The sequence below is a fragment of the Sceloporus occidentalis genome, unplaced genomic scaffold (assembly GCF_023333645.1).
Source record: "Sceloporus occidentalis isolate IW3139 unplaced genomic scaffold, rSceOcc1.0.p SCAF_1, whole genome shotgun sequence".
NCBI classification, from domain to species: domain Eukaryota; kingdom Metazoa; phylum Chordata; class Lepidosauria; order Squamata; family Phrynosomatidae; genus Sceloporus; species Sceloporus occidentalis.
In genome coordinates this window covers 190,519,912-190,539,134 of record NW_028316981.1, presented here as the reverse complement: position 1 = coordinate 190,539,134, position 19,223 = coordinate 190,519,912, and the positions used below count along the sequence as shown (strand labels likewise).

The 19,223-nt window shown below is 40.5% G+C and overlaps 1 protein-coding gene across 3 annotated transcripts in view; it reads left to right on the top strand.

Annotated features, from left to right (window-relative positions):
- The first annotated feature begins 12,597 nt into the window (after window positions 1–12,597).
- MLLT3 (MLLT3 super elongation complex subunit) overlaps window positions 12,598–19,223 on the top strand; it is a 144,346-nt gene continuing 137,720 nt past the window's right edge. For 2 of the 3 annotated variants that reach the window (XM_089487849.1, XM_089487842.1), the window contains exons 1-2: window positions 12,598–13,000; window positions 14,870–15,050. In XM_089487849.1, coding sequence (XP_089343975.1) covers window positions 12,989–13,000; window positions 14,870–15,050 — 193 coding nt within the window. In that variant the 5' untranslated portion in view covers window positions 12,598–12,988. Of the gene's footprint in view, window positions 13,001–14,869; window positions 15,070–19,223 lie in introns of those variants that run through there. The other variant, XM_089487855.1, reaches the window with a different exon arrangement.

Below are 19,223 nucleotides of genomic sequence, written 5' to 3'. Positions count from 1 at the left end.
TTCTGTAGCAATTAGGCTTCAGGTTTTGTCTTTGAATAAAGAACAGGAAGCAGTCCTCTTGTTAACGTCTTACTTCTTGGAAATCTGTGCAGAATTATCAAATACTTTGTACTGATACATTTCTTTAAAGTTATAATTAGCTCTCTATATGCAGTTTATATAGTATAAATGGCCTTTCAGACAAACAGGTATCTTAATTAGAACATAAGAAGAGCCCTGCAGATTCAGGCCAAAAGCCTATCTAGTCCTACTTCTACCCAGCAGCTAACCAAATGCCTACTGGAATCCAGAAGCAGGATATCAATATGGCAGCATCTTCAATGGAACTGAGCACCATATTATTAAATGAAGGAGCCCTAGTGGCACAGTGGCTAAATGCCTGTACTGCAGCCACTCACTCACAAACTGTAAGTTTGCAAGTTCAATACCAGCAAAAAGGCTCAAGCTTGACTCAGGTTTGCATCCTTTCAAGGCTGCTAAAATGAGTACCCAGATTGTTGGGGGCAATTAGTTTACAATTTGTAAACCGCTTAAGAAGTGCTTACGTGCACTGATAAGTGGTATAGAAATGTACTTGCTATTGACATTGCTAAATGGAGGCAATATGAATGCAAACACACCAGCAAGTCCATGTTCACATCATTGCCATTTAATAATATGAAGCATGACGATTCATGAAAGACCGAATTTGTGGATCCAAAGTCTACCGATCTGAGGAAATCTTAGGAAATCAGGAAAAATTAAATCAAATTTTACATATTTAAAAAATTTCTCAGAAGGCTTTCTTCATTAGCAATTGCTTGGATGGATATCTACATTTATTATTATGTACATGTGTGAAAAACAAAACAGTGGCCCACTGATTGGAAACTCTCAATATACATTCTGATCCCCAAGAAAGGGGACACCAGGGATTGCAGTAACTTCAGAACCATTGCATTAATTCCCATGCAAGCAAAGTAATGTTATAAATTCTACAACAAAGACTTTTACCATATAAGAAATGTTAGATGTCAAATGTCAGAGTTCAGGAAAAGAAGAGGCACTATGGATCATATTGCAAACATATGTTGGATAATGGAACACACCAAAGAATTTCAAAAGAAAATCAGCCTGTGATTTAAGGATTATAGCAAACACTTTGAATGTACAGAACATGAAAAATTATGTATAACTCTTAAAGATATATTGGCTAAAGCCAATGGGAGTTGCATACAACATCAACTGAAAGGCTGCATATTTTACTTCCTATTTTACATATCCCATCTGCAAGCTATTCTTGATGTTTCAGCCAAGGACCAAGGACATGATGAGACAATAGCACTGCAATCTAAAAACAGCATTGTGTAAACTTGAACTCCTGTTAATGCAAAATGCTGGCCAATGCCACTCTAATGGCAGGACAGTGATGGGATCTGAACGACATTGTTTGAAAGTCTTTCATGCAATCATGGTCAATTGCACTTTCTGGACAGGATAATGACAGGATAAGCATGATGTCCTATGAAAATCTTCTTGCGATCGCGCGATAAGAACAGGAAAAAGACGGGACAAGGATGTTTTGTCCCTCGTCTGATAATCTCCTGTGGAGTTCTCATGTAGAAGTTTCCAACTCATGTGATGCTGGATTCTTTTGCTACTACAATATCAGTCAATATAAGCTACAGTTCTATATATAATTACCTGGGACTATATCTCACTGAGACAGTGTGGTGAATATTGAACTACTACTCTGGGGATCAAGATTAAATTCCCTGCCCTGTCATGGAAACCCACTGGATTAAGTCAGACTGATGTCCGTCTCTATTAACTGCTGGCCAGAATTGTATTCTTCTGCATGCCCATTTAAGAATGGCTTTGAAGATTGTTTTTCTCTGTTCTGAAAGTGTGTTTTAAAATTGATTTTTTAAAAAAATTGATTCAGTACCTTTTAAATTATGTTTTAATCTATTGCACATCACCCTGGTAATTTGAGAGGTGATGAAAAATAAGTAAATAAATAAATTTGAGTAACTTGGTAATGCAGAGAATTCACTTGATTGTTGGCACCAATGTTTGTATTATGTGGAATTTGCATCCATTAGCAGCCATGTAGAAAACCTAATTTCAGCTCAGGTTAAAAGTTGGATAAACAGAGGAACTACTGTAGGATCAAGTTGCTTACCTGGGTGTTCATGAAAGCATATGTAAGTGTCCAAAATGGGTTTTGAATGGCCATTGGCCCACTTGCAGAACCAATATTTGGCTGCTCCTCTTTTTAGTATATATGTATCAGAATTTATGTAATTTTCCTTAATTACTAATTTGACATACCCTTCAATGTTTCTTGTCCTGTTCAGTAGTAGACTGACCACAGAAACCTAGAATTAGTCAGGGTCTTCTAGAAGAGGTCAAGTGAGGACTGCTCAAAGATTATTTACGCCATCTGCAGACAAAATAAACCATTTGCCAAGTAGAGTATTGTTTCACAGGCACAATAAAAATACAGTCTTTGATTAAATTGTTATTTGAAGGCCTTTTGAATTAAGCTTTTAACTTTGGTAAGTCATATTTTAAATTTACCATATCCATCTCTCTCTCTCTCTCTCTCTCTCTCTCTCTCTCTCTCTCTCTCTGTGTGTGTGTGTGTATGTGTGTGTGTGTATTATGACTTAGCCAACTATTGTAAATAGTTCCTCAGTCCACAGGATCAGTGCACCTAATCCAGAGAAAGCGATTTGTGTTTTCTAGAAACAAGCAAGCAAACAAAAAACTTGCAAAGAATATTATGTTTTACCTATTAATTATGCAAATAGCTTTTAAATAATATTGGATAATGGATAACACCACTTTTCTCCTTCACTCCATCAACACGAGTTGCACTTATTCAATTAGTACATTCTTTGCATTTTTCATTTCCTTTGTTTCTTAAGACTGCTTTGCCGGTTCTACATGAATATCGTGTGTGTGTGTGTGTGTGTGTGTGTGTGTGTGTGTGTGTGTACCTTTTCAGCCTGTATTTAAACTCATGTGCTTTATTGTTTATTTTTCATTGTAGATCTTTTCAAGGGTGAGGCCTGTGGACTGCCTTAATGGGAAAGACAAATAACACACCTTTACAGACTTCTTGTAAGTAAAACATTTTCAAAGATATCTACAACTGTACATTCAAGGCAAAATGTTGCTTTATTTTTAAAAAAGCTCTTAGTCTACACACCTGAATAATCTCACTCAGGTAAGCAGTGAATTCAAAGGGTTGCTTGCCTTACTGATTGCCAGCATTTACAGGATCTGCTCATGAAGTTTCATGAAAACCAACATGAATATTTAAAATATTATAATCAACAGAAATATACCATTAGACAGCAATTCTAGGAGTAGTCAAATTGGTGGGATCTATTCTGGGCCCCTGTTTTGTGGACTGCATTTTATTTTGAATGGGAGCATTTTGACTTGAAGATGGCACCAATAACGTAGGTCAGTGACTGAAATAATTTGGTCCTCCATGGGTCACTGGGCTTCAGCTCACACTGGTAATGGATCCAACAATTTCTGGAGGGCCATAGGTTCCTCCCTGGATGTCCACTTGCACAAAATAATTTCACCTTCCCTCTTCAGCCCCTTGGACCTTCCTCCATCTCCCCAGATCTGCTCTGAAAAACAGTGCCCCCCAGCCCTTTAAAAGAAATATGAGGGCAAGCATAGAATGGGGACAGAAATTAGCACCTTACATTGACCCATGGATAAATCGAATCAGATTTTTTGGGGTCAATTTTTTGATTAAAATTTATAGACTGATGGATGAGTATATACAGTAAACATTAAAACCTTAAAATCTGTTAGAAGACTATATGCACACTTAAAAGCAACAACAAGCAGCATTAAAATCCCTCTTCAGTCAGTTATCAAAAGCCTGGTGGCACAAAAGGTTTTTGACCCATTGATCGAAGGAGAGCAAACATGGAGCCACCCTGGCCACTCTAGAGATGGAGATTCAAAGTCCAGGGAGATTACCACGCCTCCCTTGTCCATCCTTCCCTCCCAATTTAGGAATGGGATGAAAACTTTTAAACATAGATTTAATTGCACGCCTCTGTGCGCAGGCAGAAAGCATCTTGTACCCGATTATGGCATCCTATACCCGATCCGGACTTCTCCCGTACCTTGCAAATAATGGGAAAACCCCGTTCTTTCAAAAAGTACTGGAGAAGTCCAGATTGGGTACAGGATGCCATGATTGGGTACAAGATGGTTCCTGCCTGGGCACAGAGGTGTGCAATAAAATTCATACTTACAAGTTTTCATCCTATGCCTAGGTTGGGAGGGAAAGATGGAAAAGGACAGTGTGATAGTCTTCAGAAGGAGTCTTCAGAAGCCATCCTGTTGGCAAGATGGGTTAACTGACTTCTGTCTTATGTTTTTTCAGCCTTGTGTAGGAAAATCCCATGCCTATTTTTTCTGAAGCAAATTACATTCAACTCAAATATGTGTGCAATTATCTTTATTATGCAGCATATTCACCAGGAGCCCTTGTGGCAAATGGTTAAATACCGATACTGTAAGCACAAGGCTGTGAATTCGATTCCAGGGCTCCAAGGTCAACTCAGCCTTTCGTAGGTCGATAAAATGAGTGCCCAGTTTGTTGGGGACAATTGGTTTACAGATTGTAAACCGCTTAGAGAGTGCTAAATTCACTATTAAGCAGTATGGAAATGGAAATGCTATTGCTATACAACTTCCCATTTTTCATGACTTTGAAGAAAATAGACCACTCATGAATTTCAGCACCTCTTGTTAATTTTTACAGGCATTTTCCCTACCAAAGCACAACTTCTATGCTGCCTCCTTTTGCATACACACAGTTAAGTTTGGAATCTTTCAAATGCAGATTATACAATGCTGATCTCCCACAAAGTGCCCTATCCAACCGCATAGTTATGGAATCTTGGGATAGTTACTTTGATGAGGCATTAGAGCTCTCTGGCTGAGAATATTAAATACCCCTCTAAAATGCAAATCTCAGGAGTCCATAGGACAGAACCTATGTCTATAAGGAGTCAGAAAGAGCTCAGAGTGCTGGACCAGGACTCTGGCAGACCAGGGTTCAAATCCACCTCAGCCATGGAAACCTTGGTGACCTTAGACAAATCACACTCTCTCAGTCCAAGAGAAAGACAATGGCAAACCTCCCCTGAATAAATATTTCCAAGAAAACTCTAAGATAGGGTCAAACTCAACTTGAAAAAAGTCAGAGTCAATTTGAAGGAACATAAAATGTATAATTGTTTAGTGAGAAAAAGCACTCTATTCTGCAATTTCTCAAACAAGTCTACATCTGCACAGCTTTGGTGATCCTGTCATCCTAGAAAATATCAAACCATTCACTGAATCCAGTTTGGGATGTTAAGGTAGCACTTTTCAGCTTTCTACCAGACAGGATTCTGGGGCAAGATGTAGGGTGCACACCTGGTTGTTCAGGAGTGTAGCTATGGGGAAGGTGAGGGCATTGCCCTCCAAATACAAATTCTACAGCCCCAGGGAAATTTTTTCTTCATTTCCCAAATGTTTTGTACTGTAGTAACTTAAAACTTGAGTTGAACATTTAGAAATGCAGAAAAGGTGTAAGTAAAACTACCAAGGGAGTGCAAGCCCAGCAAATATGTGTTCTGGCTGTGAACAAATTTCAATATGTCACTCTTTGCAATGCTAAAAATTTGGGAACTGAAGGAATATTTCACATGTGAGGCAGAATTTGTATTTGGGAAGACAATGTTTCAATCCGCTCTCTCCCCCCAATAGATATACCCTTGATTCTCTATGAGGCACCTGTCAGATTTTAGGAACCAGGGAGGATTTTGTGTGCTGAAGGATTTCCCATTTGTTTGCCCATTGTATAAATGCATGCCCGAACGCTTAGGTCCTCACTATTGAACTGATTGGTCACATTAGATTGGATAACCAGAGTCCATATTTTCCAGAGCTGGGACAGGTTACTTTGTTGCACTATGCCTTCTAGAACAGTGATGGTGAACCTTTTAGAGGCCGAGTGCCCAAGTGCAACCCAAAACCCACTTATTTATTGCAAAGTGCCATGTCCCTCTGGCTTTCTAGTAACAAACTCTGGCAAACTCTGTGCTGGGGCGACGGCACATGTGCCCACAGAGAGGGCTCCCAGTGTCACTTCTGGCACGTGTGCCATAGGTTCGCCATCACTGTTCTAGAATCTCTCATTGCTGGCTGGAGGATTCTTGTTTGTTTCATCCAAAAAAGTACATATTCCAAGCTCTAATTTTCCCCTTTAAAAAGGAAAGCAAAATGAACTACATGTTTAAGGAAAGAAACTGTGTCAACAGAAGGATGGGAAAACCTTAGCATGATATTTTGCAACCAGTTTTCTTCTCTGCCTGTCACAAAGAAACAAAGAGGTATCAATTCTTTGGTACAAAGAGTTACCAAAGCAGATGGGGTTTGCTTCTGATTTTTTTAAATAACAACAACAACAGCAACAGCAACACCAATGTAGATTGAAAGGTACACAGCACATACTATCACAATGTGTTTAGGCCTAAGAACATGGTTAAGTATTCTTCAGAAATAGTACAGTAAAGTGTACAGTGATGAACTGTCTGTTCCTGGGAATGACTTGCTGGCCATTTCTGACTTTCTAATAAAGATAAAATTATGAAGAACCTTGGAGTTCTTAGGAACACAGTCTGAAAAGCACAGTGATGGAAATATTTGTCTGATATAAGGATAGCTGACCCAAGAAATTCTGTGGCCCAAGATAGAGGGCAGAATGTAATCTCACATACATTAGCCAACTGGGCCTGTGGCTGAATCTTACCTAAAGTCTGAGGAGAGGCTACCATTTTGCAGCATACCCAAGGCAGCAGGCTAGTTTAAGTAAAATATGGCCCAAAACACACAGCAGAAATAATCCAGTTTGATCTGCTTTAACTGCCCTGCCTCAATGCTAGGGAATCCTGGGAATTGTAGTTTATTGTGGCACTAGAGCTTTCTGACAGAAAGGGCTAAATGCCTCAACTACAGTTCCCAAAATTCCCTAGCATTGAGGCAGGGCAGTTAAAGTGATCTCAGACTGGATTATTTCTGCAGTGTGTTTTGGACCATTATTGCACCTCTGCTCCAGCACCCATGGGTTTAGGCAGAACTGCTTCAGGCTGCATCTGCACTGCAGAATTCATGCAGTTTGACATCATTTTAACTGCCATGTTTCAATGCTATGAAATTCTGGGATTTGTAGTTTTGTGAGATATTTTGCCCTCTCTCTCAGAGAGCTTTGGTGTCACAACAAACTACAGCCCCTCATGATTCCATTGGATGGAGCAAGGAGTTAAAGTGGTGTCAAACTGCAGTAATTCTCAGCTGAAGGCCCCTAGCACCTGCTTCCTGAGGCAGCCACTTGACTCTGCTTGACTGGCCAGCCCTGTTAAATAACATACACAACATTTTAACCATGACGAGAGCAAAAGCTTCATAAATGGCATGGCAAATGAGAGGCAAAAGGCAGAGTAAAAAGATAGTCAAAATAATGTTGCGAACAATGGCTGGCATTCTATGAGTTAGTCCCAGCTAGACTAGACTGATTAAATCAATTCTTGAATGGTGAATCACCACATAAGTAAACCCCACTGATTCAATGGATCTACTCTAGCCAGGACTAATAATAGGATTTAGGTCAGTGTCCACAGTAATGAGTGTAAAACAGCTTTTATGATGCACACAGTTCTCTTTAGGTCCAAAAGTTTGGTATGTATTATTTTGCTGTTGCGTGCCCTCAAGTTGTTTCCAACATATGGCAACGCTAATGCCTATCATGGGATTTTCTTGGCAAGATTTGTTCAGTGAAAGTTTGCAATTGCCTTCCCCTGAGGCTGACAGCATGTGACTTGCCCAAAGTCATCCAGTGGGTTTCATGGCCAAGCAGGGATCAAACCCTGGTCTCCAGAGTCACAATCCAACACTTAAACCACTGTGCAACAGCCTGCCTCTTGTATTAGTTTGTCACTATATTTATATTCAATTATGGAACTCAACACACTCCTTGGTGAATGTATTGCTAAGAACAGAAGGCTTATAGCTTCCATTTTCTCTGCCTTCTGGGATGATAGTGCAAGACTTTCCCTCCTATTACAGAAATTCACAGAAAACAGAGTACATGAGCCGAATGAGATGAAGAACCCTCTGCCATTGTTAATGGGGAGGCAGATGAGGAGGTTCATGGAGCCCTCATGCATATTTTTATTTTGTTTCTAATTAATTTCATAACTTAACAGAAATATGCTGAATTCACAGGAGGTATGTGGCCCAATGAATACTATAGGGCCAACCTTGTAAGTAAGCACATATACAGTCAGCCCTCCATATCCACAAATTTATATATATAATTTTATAAAATATACAAACAAAACTTTGATTTTGCCATCTTATATAAGGGATGCGATTTTACCATGCCATAATGGGATTTGAGCATCCTCAGATTTTGGCGTCCACTGCGGGTCCTGGAACGAAAACCCTGTTGATACCAAGAGTTCACTATGATTTTGTACTGTATCACTCCTGAAAAGGGGTGGAATTAAAATCTAAAAGCTAAGCAATATCCCCTACTTCTTTGTCAGACAGTATTCTTCAGGCCAATAGCTCCCACTTTGCAGGGTTCTTTTTCGACTTTGTGCTACACACTTCACAGAAAAAGCTGTAAATAAAACGGTGTGTTGCCATTTGGAAGAAAAATGAAAAACAGCAGCAGGCTAATAATTTTTATTGGTACCAAATGAAAAGCCACAAAAGTGACCAAAATTTTGAGTTTTTCATTAAACTGGATGTTCAGTCATGAAAACCTAGGGGGATTGGCATGAATGTTATCTAGGCAATAGGGAAAACCTATAATCTGCAGATTAGGGTAATCTTAAAATGGAATGGTCTGGTAGGCAATATGCAGTCTTAATCAGATTAGACAGTGCTTGGTGTAAAAAAAATTCAAAAATTAATCTCAGGTTATATGAAGTTACAAAACAGAGAAGTGTGTTATTTCCTCTTTGGCTGAACACATAAAAGCCAGCAATTTTTACTTACTTTATTCTTAGCACTAAGTGGAGCATGCCAGTGTAAAGGAAAATAAAGAAAAATGTGGTTCATTTCTATAGTGGTAAAACTGTGGGCTCCTTTTAGATAGTTTATTTTAAAAATGAAATCAAATTGGTGTTAGCTAATCGTTGGAGGGCATCTTGATTCCTCCTCCCCTTCGTGAAAACATAAGCCTTCTTGAAATAATAACAACATAAAATAAAACCCACCTGCATACCTTAACCTCCCCCAACAGCACAGATATTAGCTGGTCGTGACTTTCTATCTTGATAGAAGAAGCGGGTAGTTTCCTGTCCCTCAGAATTTAACCAGATTACCACTCTTTATATGGATTACACTTGCTGATTGCTAAAGAGCATCATGTTTCTAATACAGTTTATACCCATTACAAGCAAGAATTAGCTGCATTTGCTATTTTGAGACCGCTGTTTCACTGCACGTGGCCCTAAGAAGGTTTACTGGAGAGATTTGACATAACATGGCCAAAAGGTAAACAGCCTCATTCAGTGCTTTTTAGAATGCCAACCTGCAGACCTTAATCTGAACTGGCTGAGGACCCAATTTTATGCTTTCGCAGAGTGCTGGGATGTATACAGAAACCTCTGGGCATGCACAGAGTGCTTCTTGTCACTCAGCAACCACAATTCAGTTTCAGGTTTGGGGAATAAGTCAAACGTTGCAGACTTTCATAGAGCATGTAAAATTCTCACACATCTTTCTATCTTATTTTACATCCCTCTTTTTTCTCCCAAAGCAGATTGCAACAATTTTTTTTGAAAAAGTTCAGCTCGGGTCACCGGTTTTTATATTACAGATCCTAAATTGGGGTAGCATACATTTGTCTACCCGTGCCCCCACCCGACCAATCCTCACAAAAAGTGAAATAGATTAAGGCTAAGAAACAGTGACTGGTCCAAGGTCACTTTGCAGATTTCATGGCAGGGGCGGGTGGGATTTGAACCTGGGTTTTTCCAGTTCTAGAATGACACCTTGTAAAATCACTGCCGCAACTTGACTCTCCAGTAATTGCAACATTAATTTTATACTAAGATTGGATCAGCACCCAAAAGTAGAAGTTTTGCTCCTAATTAAGATCTGGAGATTTCAATCAAGAACACTTCCGTGGCTCTTAATTTAAGAATAATTTGTTCCCTCTTTCTACTCAGCACATTCTATTTCTACAGTCGGCCCTTCTTATACACAGATTTTTTATACACGGATTCAAGTATACACGGTTTAAAATGTTCAAAAAAAGTATAAGTTCCAAATACCAAACCTTGATTTTCCAATTTTCATAAGGGACACCATTTTCCTATGCCATTATATTTAATGGGACTTGAGCATCCACGGATTTTGTTATCCACGGGGGATCTTGGAACCAAACTCCAGCGTATAACAAGGGTCCACTGTACTTTATTTCCCTTCTCAAGTGATCCTGCATTACTGTTCTATATCTATACTTATCATACATGTATGAGCACTCTTGCTTTCTTTCTCTCTACACACACGCACACGCACACACACACACGTACATATATATAAGGGAAACAGAGTAGAAATAAAATGTATATATATACACACACACAGTGTGTGCATATATGTGTATACAGTGGACCCTTGTTATACGCTGGGGTTTGGTTCCAAGATCCCCCATGGATAACAAAATCCATGGATGCTCAAGTCCCATTAAATATAATGACATAGCAAAATGGTGTCCCTTATAAAAAGTGGAAAATCAAGGTTTCATATTTGAAATTTATACTTTTTTTGAACATTTTCAAACTGTGGATGTTTGAATCCATGTATAAAAAAATCAGTGTATAAGAAGGGCCGACTGTGTGTGTGTGTGTGTATATATATATATTGAACATACACACATATAGTATATATTCATATACTGTTATCTCTATATAGAACATGTGTGTGTGGAGGGGATATATCTATATTTATATATCAATCAATATATATATATATATATATATATATATATATATATATTGAACAGTCTATGTGTGTGTGTGTATAAATTAAAAATAGCTATTTAAATAGCATTCTTGTAAACCTGTCATTTTTAATATCACTAAAATATGGATTGGTAACAACTGAACATTCGACTGTTCCTTGTCCACTTTCTCATAAACACACAGTTTCTCTCTCTCTCTAGAATATATATGTATATGGAGGGGATATATACATATGTATATACAGTATTGAACAGTGTGTGTGTGTGCATGTGTGTGTATATATAAAAATTAAAAATAACTATTTAAATAGCATTCTTGTAGACCAGTCATTTTTATTATCGTTAAAATATAAAATTGGTAACAACTGAACATTCTACTAATCTCCACTTTCCACTTTCTCAGAACAGAACAGTCTGTGTGTGTGTGAGTGAGTGTGCATGTGTGTGTGTATATATATATATATATATATATATATATTGAACAATCTGTGTGTGTGGATGGGATATATATACATATACAATATATATACAGTATATATATATATATATATATATATATTGCACAGTCTGTGTCTATGTGTGTGTGTATATGTGTGTGTGTGTAGGGGATATATATATATATACAGTATATATATATATATATACACACACACACATACAGATATATTGAACAGTCTGTGTCTATGTGCGTGTGTGTGTATATATATATATATATATATGGAGGGGATATGTGTGTGTGTGTGTGTGTGTGCGCGCGTATAGAAGTCTGTGTGTGTGTGTGGAGGGGCTATATATATATATATATACTGAACAGTCTCTCTCTGTGTGTGTGTATATACATACATACATATAGATTCGAAAGAAGTATTTAAATAGCATTCTTGTAGACCTGTCTAATATATATATACAGTAATTGGTAACAACTGAACAACAGTCAACTGTTCCTTCTCCTCTCTCTCTCTCTCACACACACACACACACATATATATACAGTATATATATATATACAGTATAGACATACATCATCTTTTTTTTAAAAAGGAAAAAGCCCTGGAGGAGGGAAACTCCAGCCCCTTTCCCCGGGGGACTAAAAACCAAAGCAAGCCCCATCTTCTCCTGGAAGAGGGTGAGACATTCCTCCACTTTTCATCCTCTTCTTATGGCCAGGTCCCAGGAGGACCTTCCATGGAGGGCAGGCAGGGGAAAAGAGAGACCCTTCCTTCCCACCTCCTTAGCCCCATTGCCCTTCACAACACCCCCCCCCCTCTGATACACACACACACAAAGCCCCAGCCCCCTGTAAGTGTAAAGCCTTGTGGGTCTGTATCTGGGTTGCGTTTCTGTGCGTGAGGCTCCTTCTTTCTTTCTTTCTTCCCTCCTCCTCCTCCTCCTTCCCCTCTCCCTTTCTTCCTGACTGGCGGTGGGTTGAGAATAGGCTCAGCCTCCTTTTCTTTCTCCCTTCCCCTCCCTCCCTCTCTTCTTTGGGAGGCTCTGTGTGTGTGTGTGTGTGTGTGTGTGTGGGTTGCGTTCCTGTAGAGAGTGTCAGCCTCCTGCTCCTGCTCAGTGTCTGTGGCTGTCTCTCTGGTTTCCCTTTCTCTGTGCGCCTTTGGAGAGGCAGAGAAGAGAGAGAAAAGGAGAAAGACCCAGAGAGCGAGAGAGAGAGCGAGAGATTTTATATTCCTCCAGAGCCAGGCGCATGCTCTGAGGGAAGAAGGAGAAGAAGGAGAAAAAGGAGGAGAAGGGAGCCAGCCAGAGCCAGAGCCAGAGCCAGAAGAGGAAGAAGGAGGCAAAGGGAGAAAAGGAGCAACCCTGTGCGTCCGCCATGGGCTCCCTTTGGCTCTCCTCCTCCTCCTCCTCCTCCTCCTCTTCTCCATGAGCTGGAGCTGAAGGGCTGGGGGCGGGGAAGGCCGGAGAGACCCCCCGAAGCCCCCCAGAGGCATGGCCAGTTCGGTGAGTAGCCCCCCAGGCCTTCCCTTGGCCCCCTTCCCCTTCCCTTCGCCTCCCAAGGCGCCCTTGAGGGTTGCCAGTTGGGGATTCCCCTGCCTTCCTCCTCCTCCTCCTCCTTGTGTCTGCTGCTGTGTGGGTTTGTGTGGCAGAGAGAGAGAGAGAGAGAGACAGAGGGGGCCTCTCCTCTCTCTGCCTCTCCTCTGTGTGCCATTGCATGGAGCGAGCCCACTGGCAGAGGAAGAGGAGGGTCTTCATCCCCACCTTCATCCTCCTCCTCCTCCTCTCCGCCGCTTCGCCTCCCAGGCTCCTGGGGATGATCATGGTGCGCCTTCGCCTCCGTTCTGACAGCAGCCTCCTCTTCCTCCTCCCCAAAGACCCCCCAGTCCCCCTTTCCCCCGGGGGGGGGCCTCTAGAGACACAGGGAAGGAGCCCCACTGCCTCCGCTCCCAGATCCAATAGACAGAGAGCCCTCTCTCTCTCTCCCTAGAGACAGACCAGCCAGCCCCCCCGCCGCCTCTGGAGCCAGCAGCCCCTCACTGCCTGCGCCCTGGGCTCCTGCTCTTTCCAGGATTCGCCGCTGCCTTCTCTCGCCCTCCATGCCTCTCTGCCTGCCCTCCTTCGCCTTTGCTTGCCATTAGGGGCTTCCTTTTTTTGCCTCTCTCTGCCTGCCTGCCCTCCTTCTCCTTTTCCTTCCTCTCTTTCCATTCTTCCTTTTCTCACCCTCTCTGCCTGCTTCTCCTCCTTCTCCTTCCATTCTTCTTTTCTTCCTTTTCTCCCCCTCTCTGCCTGCTTGTCCTCCTTCTCCTCCTTTTCTTTCCACTCTTCTTCCTTTTCTCTCCCTGCCTGCCTTCCTTTCCCTTTCCCTTTCCCTTCCATTCTTCCTTTCTTCCTTTTCTCTCCCTCACTGCCTGCTTGTCCTCCTTCTCCTCCTTTTCTTTCCACTCTTCTTCCTTTTCTCTCCCTGCCTGCCTTCCTTTCCCTTTCCCTTGCATTCTTCCTTTCTTCCTTTTCTCTCCCTCACTGCCTGCTTGTCCTCCTTCTCCTTTCCTTTCCACTCTTCTTCCTTTTCTCTCCCTGCCTGCCCTCCTTTCTCTTTTCTTTCCATTCTTCTTTTCTTCCTTTTCTCTCCCACTCTACTGGTCTGTGCACCTTTGCTTTCTCCTTTTTCTCCTTTTCTTTCCATTCTTCCTTTCCTCTCCCTCTCTGCCTGCCTGTCCTGGGCACCTCATGGAAAATGCCACCCCTGCCCCACGTATATTGATTATTTTACATCCTTACGAATGAGTGTGGAGTGATGGCCAAGGATTCTTGCATGAAACGACAACACTATATTTAATGATTTGGTGACTAGGGATTGTGGAGTGCCGGAATGACCGTGGAACGGTTTTGTTACTAGGGATTGCTGAAGGAAATGACAATGAGATTTGTATTATTTTGTTACTAGGGATTGTGGCATGAAGGCCAAGGACTGCTAAATGAAACAACAATGAGATTTTTAAAAATTATTATTTTGTTATTAATGATTGTAGGCATTCATTCTGGGCTGAAAGAAAGAAGAAAACCCAGGCCTTCTCCTCTTATTATTTCCTTCTTTTTTCCCTCCCTCCCCTTTCCAACCCTCTAAATTTGGGACTCCCTCCTTGGCTTGATCTCAATATTCCAGCCTACATTCCGTTACAATCCCAGCTCCTTCAGGAGTGGCACTGCCTCTAATGGAGAGTTTTCCCACCTTGAGAGCGGACTGCCGTTTGCTTTGTGTGCATGTTTTTTGTCTCTCCCCCACAATAAAGCTTAAAAATCTTCAGGTGTGTGTGTGGAGTGTTCCTTGGCTTCCTCTCCTGCTCACTGTGCTCTTTCCTTTTCTCTCTCCAGTGTGCTGTTCAGGTGAAACTGGAGCTTGGGCACCGAGCCCAGGTGAGGAAGAAACCCACCGTGGAGGGGTTTACTCACGATTGGATGGTGTTCGTTCGAGGACCCGAGCATAGTAACATTCAGCACTTTGTGGAGAAAGTCGTCTTTCACTTACATGACAGCTTCCCTAGGCCAAAAAGAGGTAGGGCTTCAGCACAAAGGTATCTTGAGAAACCCCCATTTAATGTGTTTGCATAAGGGGAGAAGGGGCAAAAAGAAAGTCACCTTTCAGACTCCTGCTCTGGCTTGCATAGTGTCAGCACTGGCTGGGGCAACAGATTACAGTCACGGCTGTAGGGTTTCAGGAAAGAAACCTGATGGCCTGATGGAGAGGTAGCCCTCAAGTATACTTCCTACCTCAAGTATACAATGCTTTCTGTAACACCTTTGAATCTTGAAGCTGGCAGCCAGTAGGTTTGTTTCAGTTTCAGGTGAAGTGAGCTGCCTTTTGCTCTGAAGGAAGGAGCACCTGGACATTTCCTATCAATTATTTATTCCTCTCTCTCCCCCCCCCCCCCAATACTTCTTCCTGCAATGATCTTTAATCTCGCCTGCCTGGGAGTGCAGTGTTGTTGGGCAAAGGTTATGTTGAGTTTTGATGGCGGTAATATTCCTCTTGGTTATTTTTATAAATGGTGTTAATGGTGTCTTTCCTTCATTGGAGGCAGAGAGCTGGTGAGGGTTGTTTGCTGAGGGAGGCAGTCTTTCCTTGACCAGCTTTTGTGTTTTTGTTCTGAATTGTGCTCTCAAAATAGGTGTACCTTTATTGAGGGAAGTATTATCTAAAAGTGTTGGCTGCTAGAAACAGTGCAATGGATATGTGTTCAGCCTTCGCTGCTACCCTCAGCTTCTAGATTTTGCTCTTGGATTTGTGCAGTTATTAGCATACAACTAAAATAAATTCCAAACACTTAAGTGATACTAAAACACAAAGGATGAGAGCGATCTATTCTTTGATTGCAAGAGGTTTGGGAAGCCTTTGTTTTCAATTTTGGTTACTTTTGACCTCCAAGCTGTTTTTGCCTTGACTGTTTTAGTTGGATTAGTAGAGGTAGCAGTAGAAATACAATAAGGTGCTTTGTTTGTGAACAGGTTTGTTTATCTAAGTAGATATTTAGCTACTAGTTATCGCCTGTCTAATCTGTAATCTTTATTGGAATCTACAACTCCTGTAGCCTCTTACTACAGCATCTTAATAAATTCATTTTGCTTACAATTGTTTAAGAATGTTTGAAAATGCAGAAATGTGATTAAAGAGAAAGGAGTTGGGGGAAAGCGAGAATCCGTTAAGCTTTTCTAGCTTTTAAAATGTCTTTAAGGGATTAATGTTGAAGGCTATCTGTGGTACACACTCAGCAGCTTCACTCCTCTTTGAAAACTTGGAATCTGTTGAGCCTCTTAACCAGCATAATATTAAACCATTTTTGTCACCTGCTTTATCAAGTTCATTGCCACCCCATCATGTACAGGTTTTGTGTTGTATTTTCAGTGAGCCTTCATCTCATAATATAGTTTTCATGTTACTGCTTTTCAGTACTTGGAACATACCCCAATAACAATTACTTCCCCTGATGTTTGATCTGTTTATCTCTTCCTCTGTATGTGTGTTAGAAATGACTTTCTACATACAATTTTTATTTTTTATTTTTTAAAAAAGAAAGATGTCAACACCAACGGTGGAATATGATAAGCTTGGCTAAATTTTCCTATCTGCACAGTAAATGGAATGATAATGATGAAAGCAATGGCAGCGTGTTGCTTTCCTCCCCTTTTAACATAAAATATTCCAAGGTGTGTCCCTTTAAAATAAATGGGACTTCCTTCCAGGTAAATAAAAAAAGCTTGTTTTTGTGTTGTTGTGACTTGTATGAGGCTCAATCTTAGGTCCCCAGGCTGAATGATTTTCTGTCCAGCCCAAGGGAATATGGTTCTCCAGTTAAGGTCTGGGAATTGTTGCTAGGTGTGGATATAATATGTGTTCATTATATGCTTGCAAGGTAATGACGTGTTTGGTGCAGATAGTTTGAAGTTCCTGGACATGTACTCTGTCTTATGGAAGTTCTCGCACTCCCCCATCAGCCATTGTTTTCAATTGTTTGCATGGGGCTGGGGTGAAGTGTGTGTGTGTGTGTGTTTTTCCTATGTAATGAGAGCTAGGAAAAATGTCGGTTTATATAGCCTAAGAGAAGACTCATTTTATTGTAGTCACACATGATTCAGAGATTATCAGTGAATGTTTTCTGTTTACTAAGGTTATGTAGGAGGGAGTAAAAGCTGTGCTAAACATGCCACTTACTTGTGCAGTTGACTTCAGCTTCTGTGGCATAACAAAACTAATGCGAGATCAAAAGACATGCCAGAAATCTTTCTGGTCGTGTCTGGCCTCTTATGAGTCAAAGGGCAGAGGATGAGTGCTCTCTAGTGATGCTTCCAATTTGTTTTAGCAATCCTGCATTTACGTCCTGTTAAAATCAATGTCTAATGTTGATACCTAACATGACCCTTGTGAAACAGTAAATGAAAGAGGCTTATTTTATGATTGGAGTAAGTTAGCCTGTTCAAAAAGTCTACATCACCACCTGTAAACATTCGTTGTATCCTGCATATTGTGTATCTCACCATGACAGCTGATAATGCGAAGCTTTTTGACAGATTTGATGGTGCTACAGCTACATATACAATGTACATCTATGTGAAATATTGTTGACCTACTCAGCTTAGTGCTTCTCAGTTCTCCCACATCCCAGCTGTTCTATCCTACAAAAGATAGGTTGCTGCAACAGTAGTTCTGTTCATTTGTAAATGCGGCTTATGTTCTTGCTGGAAAAGCCATTGGAACCAAACTGTGCTCTGTAGGCATTATGACTGTCTTCAAGATCCAGTTTTTCCTTTAAGTCCATGAATGCTTTATTGCTATGAGAATGTATTCAGCTCTTGATTTTCATTATGTAAACTGAAGAAAGTTGGACCCTTAAATGTATGAGTAGTAGGGGTTTTGTTAAAAAGGATAAGGCTACTAGCCATGATGATTATGTATCATTTCTAGAACTGGAGGCAGTATGCTTCTGAATTGTATGGGATCATGAATGGGAAGGAATACTGTTGTACCCATGTCATGCTTGTGGGATTTCTGGTTGGCCCCCATGGAAATAGAGTGCTTGACTGGTCTGATGTATCCAGGCTCTTTTTACACTGGCAGTAGACAAATCCAACAGTGTTACATACTATTTTTAAACCAAAGGCTATTCTCATATGAAATTTATCAAGTCACATTTTCTAGGGGGATCCATTAAACCATGTTATTTCTTTTACAATGTTTTCTGAAAATGTTTCATTTTACTGGACTGTTGAGCAGCAGTTGTATTCTAGTAGTGTCTTAAGACATAACAAGCCTGGGAGCCAGAGAAGTTATAAATGTGCAGTTTACTACTGAAAATGGTTGAGCCTTTGTTTACATTTGGTGGCTGATTTGTATAGGTGCACTACTGCTTATCATTTGGCTACAGTATAACAAAAAAGAGGAGGGGTGTTGTACATAATAATACATTATGGACATTGAATAGTAACCAAATTTATTTTTACTGTGTGTGCATGCACATGTATTAGGCTGGGTGGGTGGGTGGCTGAATCTTCTTTGAATCATCACATGATCGATCATGGCAATTTGTGTTTACAGCAGGAAAAAACAACCATGTATTCTTTGTATGGAAAGGTTGCCATGATAATGGCCTTTACAATCAAGCCTATTCATAAAATAATGCTACTGAAAGATAAGAGTATTTTACATGTGTTTGGCCAATATGCCTGAAATTGCTGTTAGTGTACCCACTGATTGTGCAACACATAGGATCTTAGTCATGAATTTAACGCATGTGACAAGTCTTTATTAGATAGAAAAATTGACAGTACATGCTTCTAGTTTCATATGATTTGTCTTTTAAAAATCCATTGGGTCTTAATAAAGTCTAGGCTTACAGTAGACTTTGTTAGCTGTATCATTGAAAGCAGTGGTGTTGAATGGAATAGAAAATAATTTCTCTACCAAGGAATTGCTTGTGCTTATACCTTCTCCCTTTTTTGTTCTTGCTTTAGAAAATATGGTCTCCCCACATCCTCAATAAGCGTTTAAAATAATCATTAATATTGTTAAGCGGGTCAAACCTTAGCTATTAAAATATGATTGTACCTTTCATTTTAGTAAGAATACATTATTTAACCCTATTTTATGTTTATGCAAATAAGGTAAACCTAAAGCTGTGTTTCTCTTGCTCTATATTAGTTGGTATTTAGCTGTATTTGTTGATGTACTGAAGTT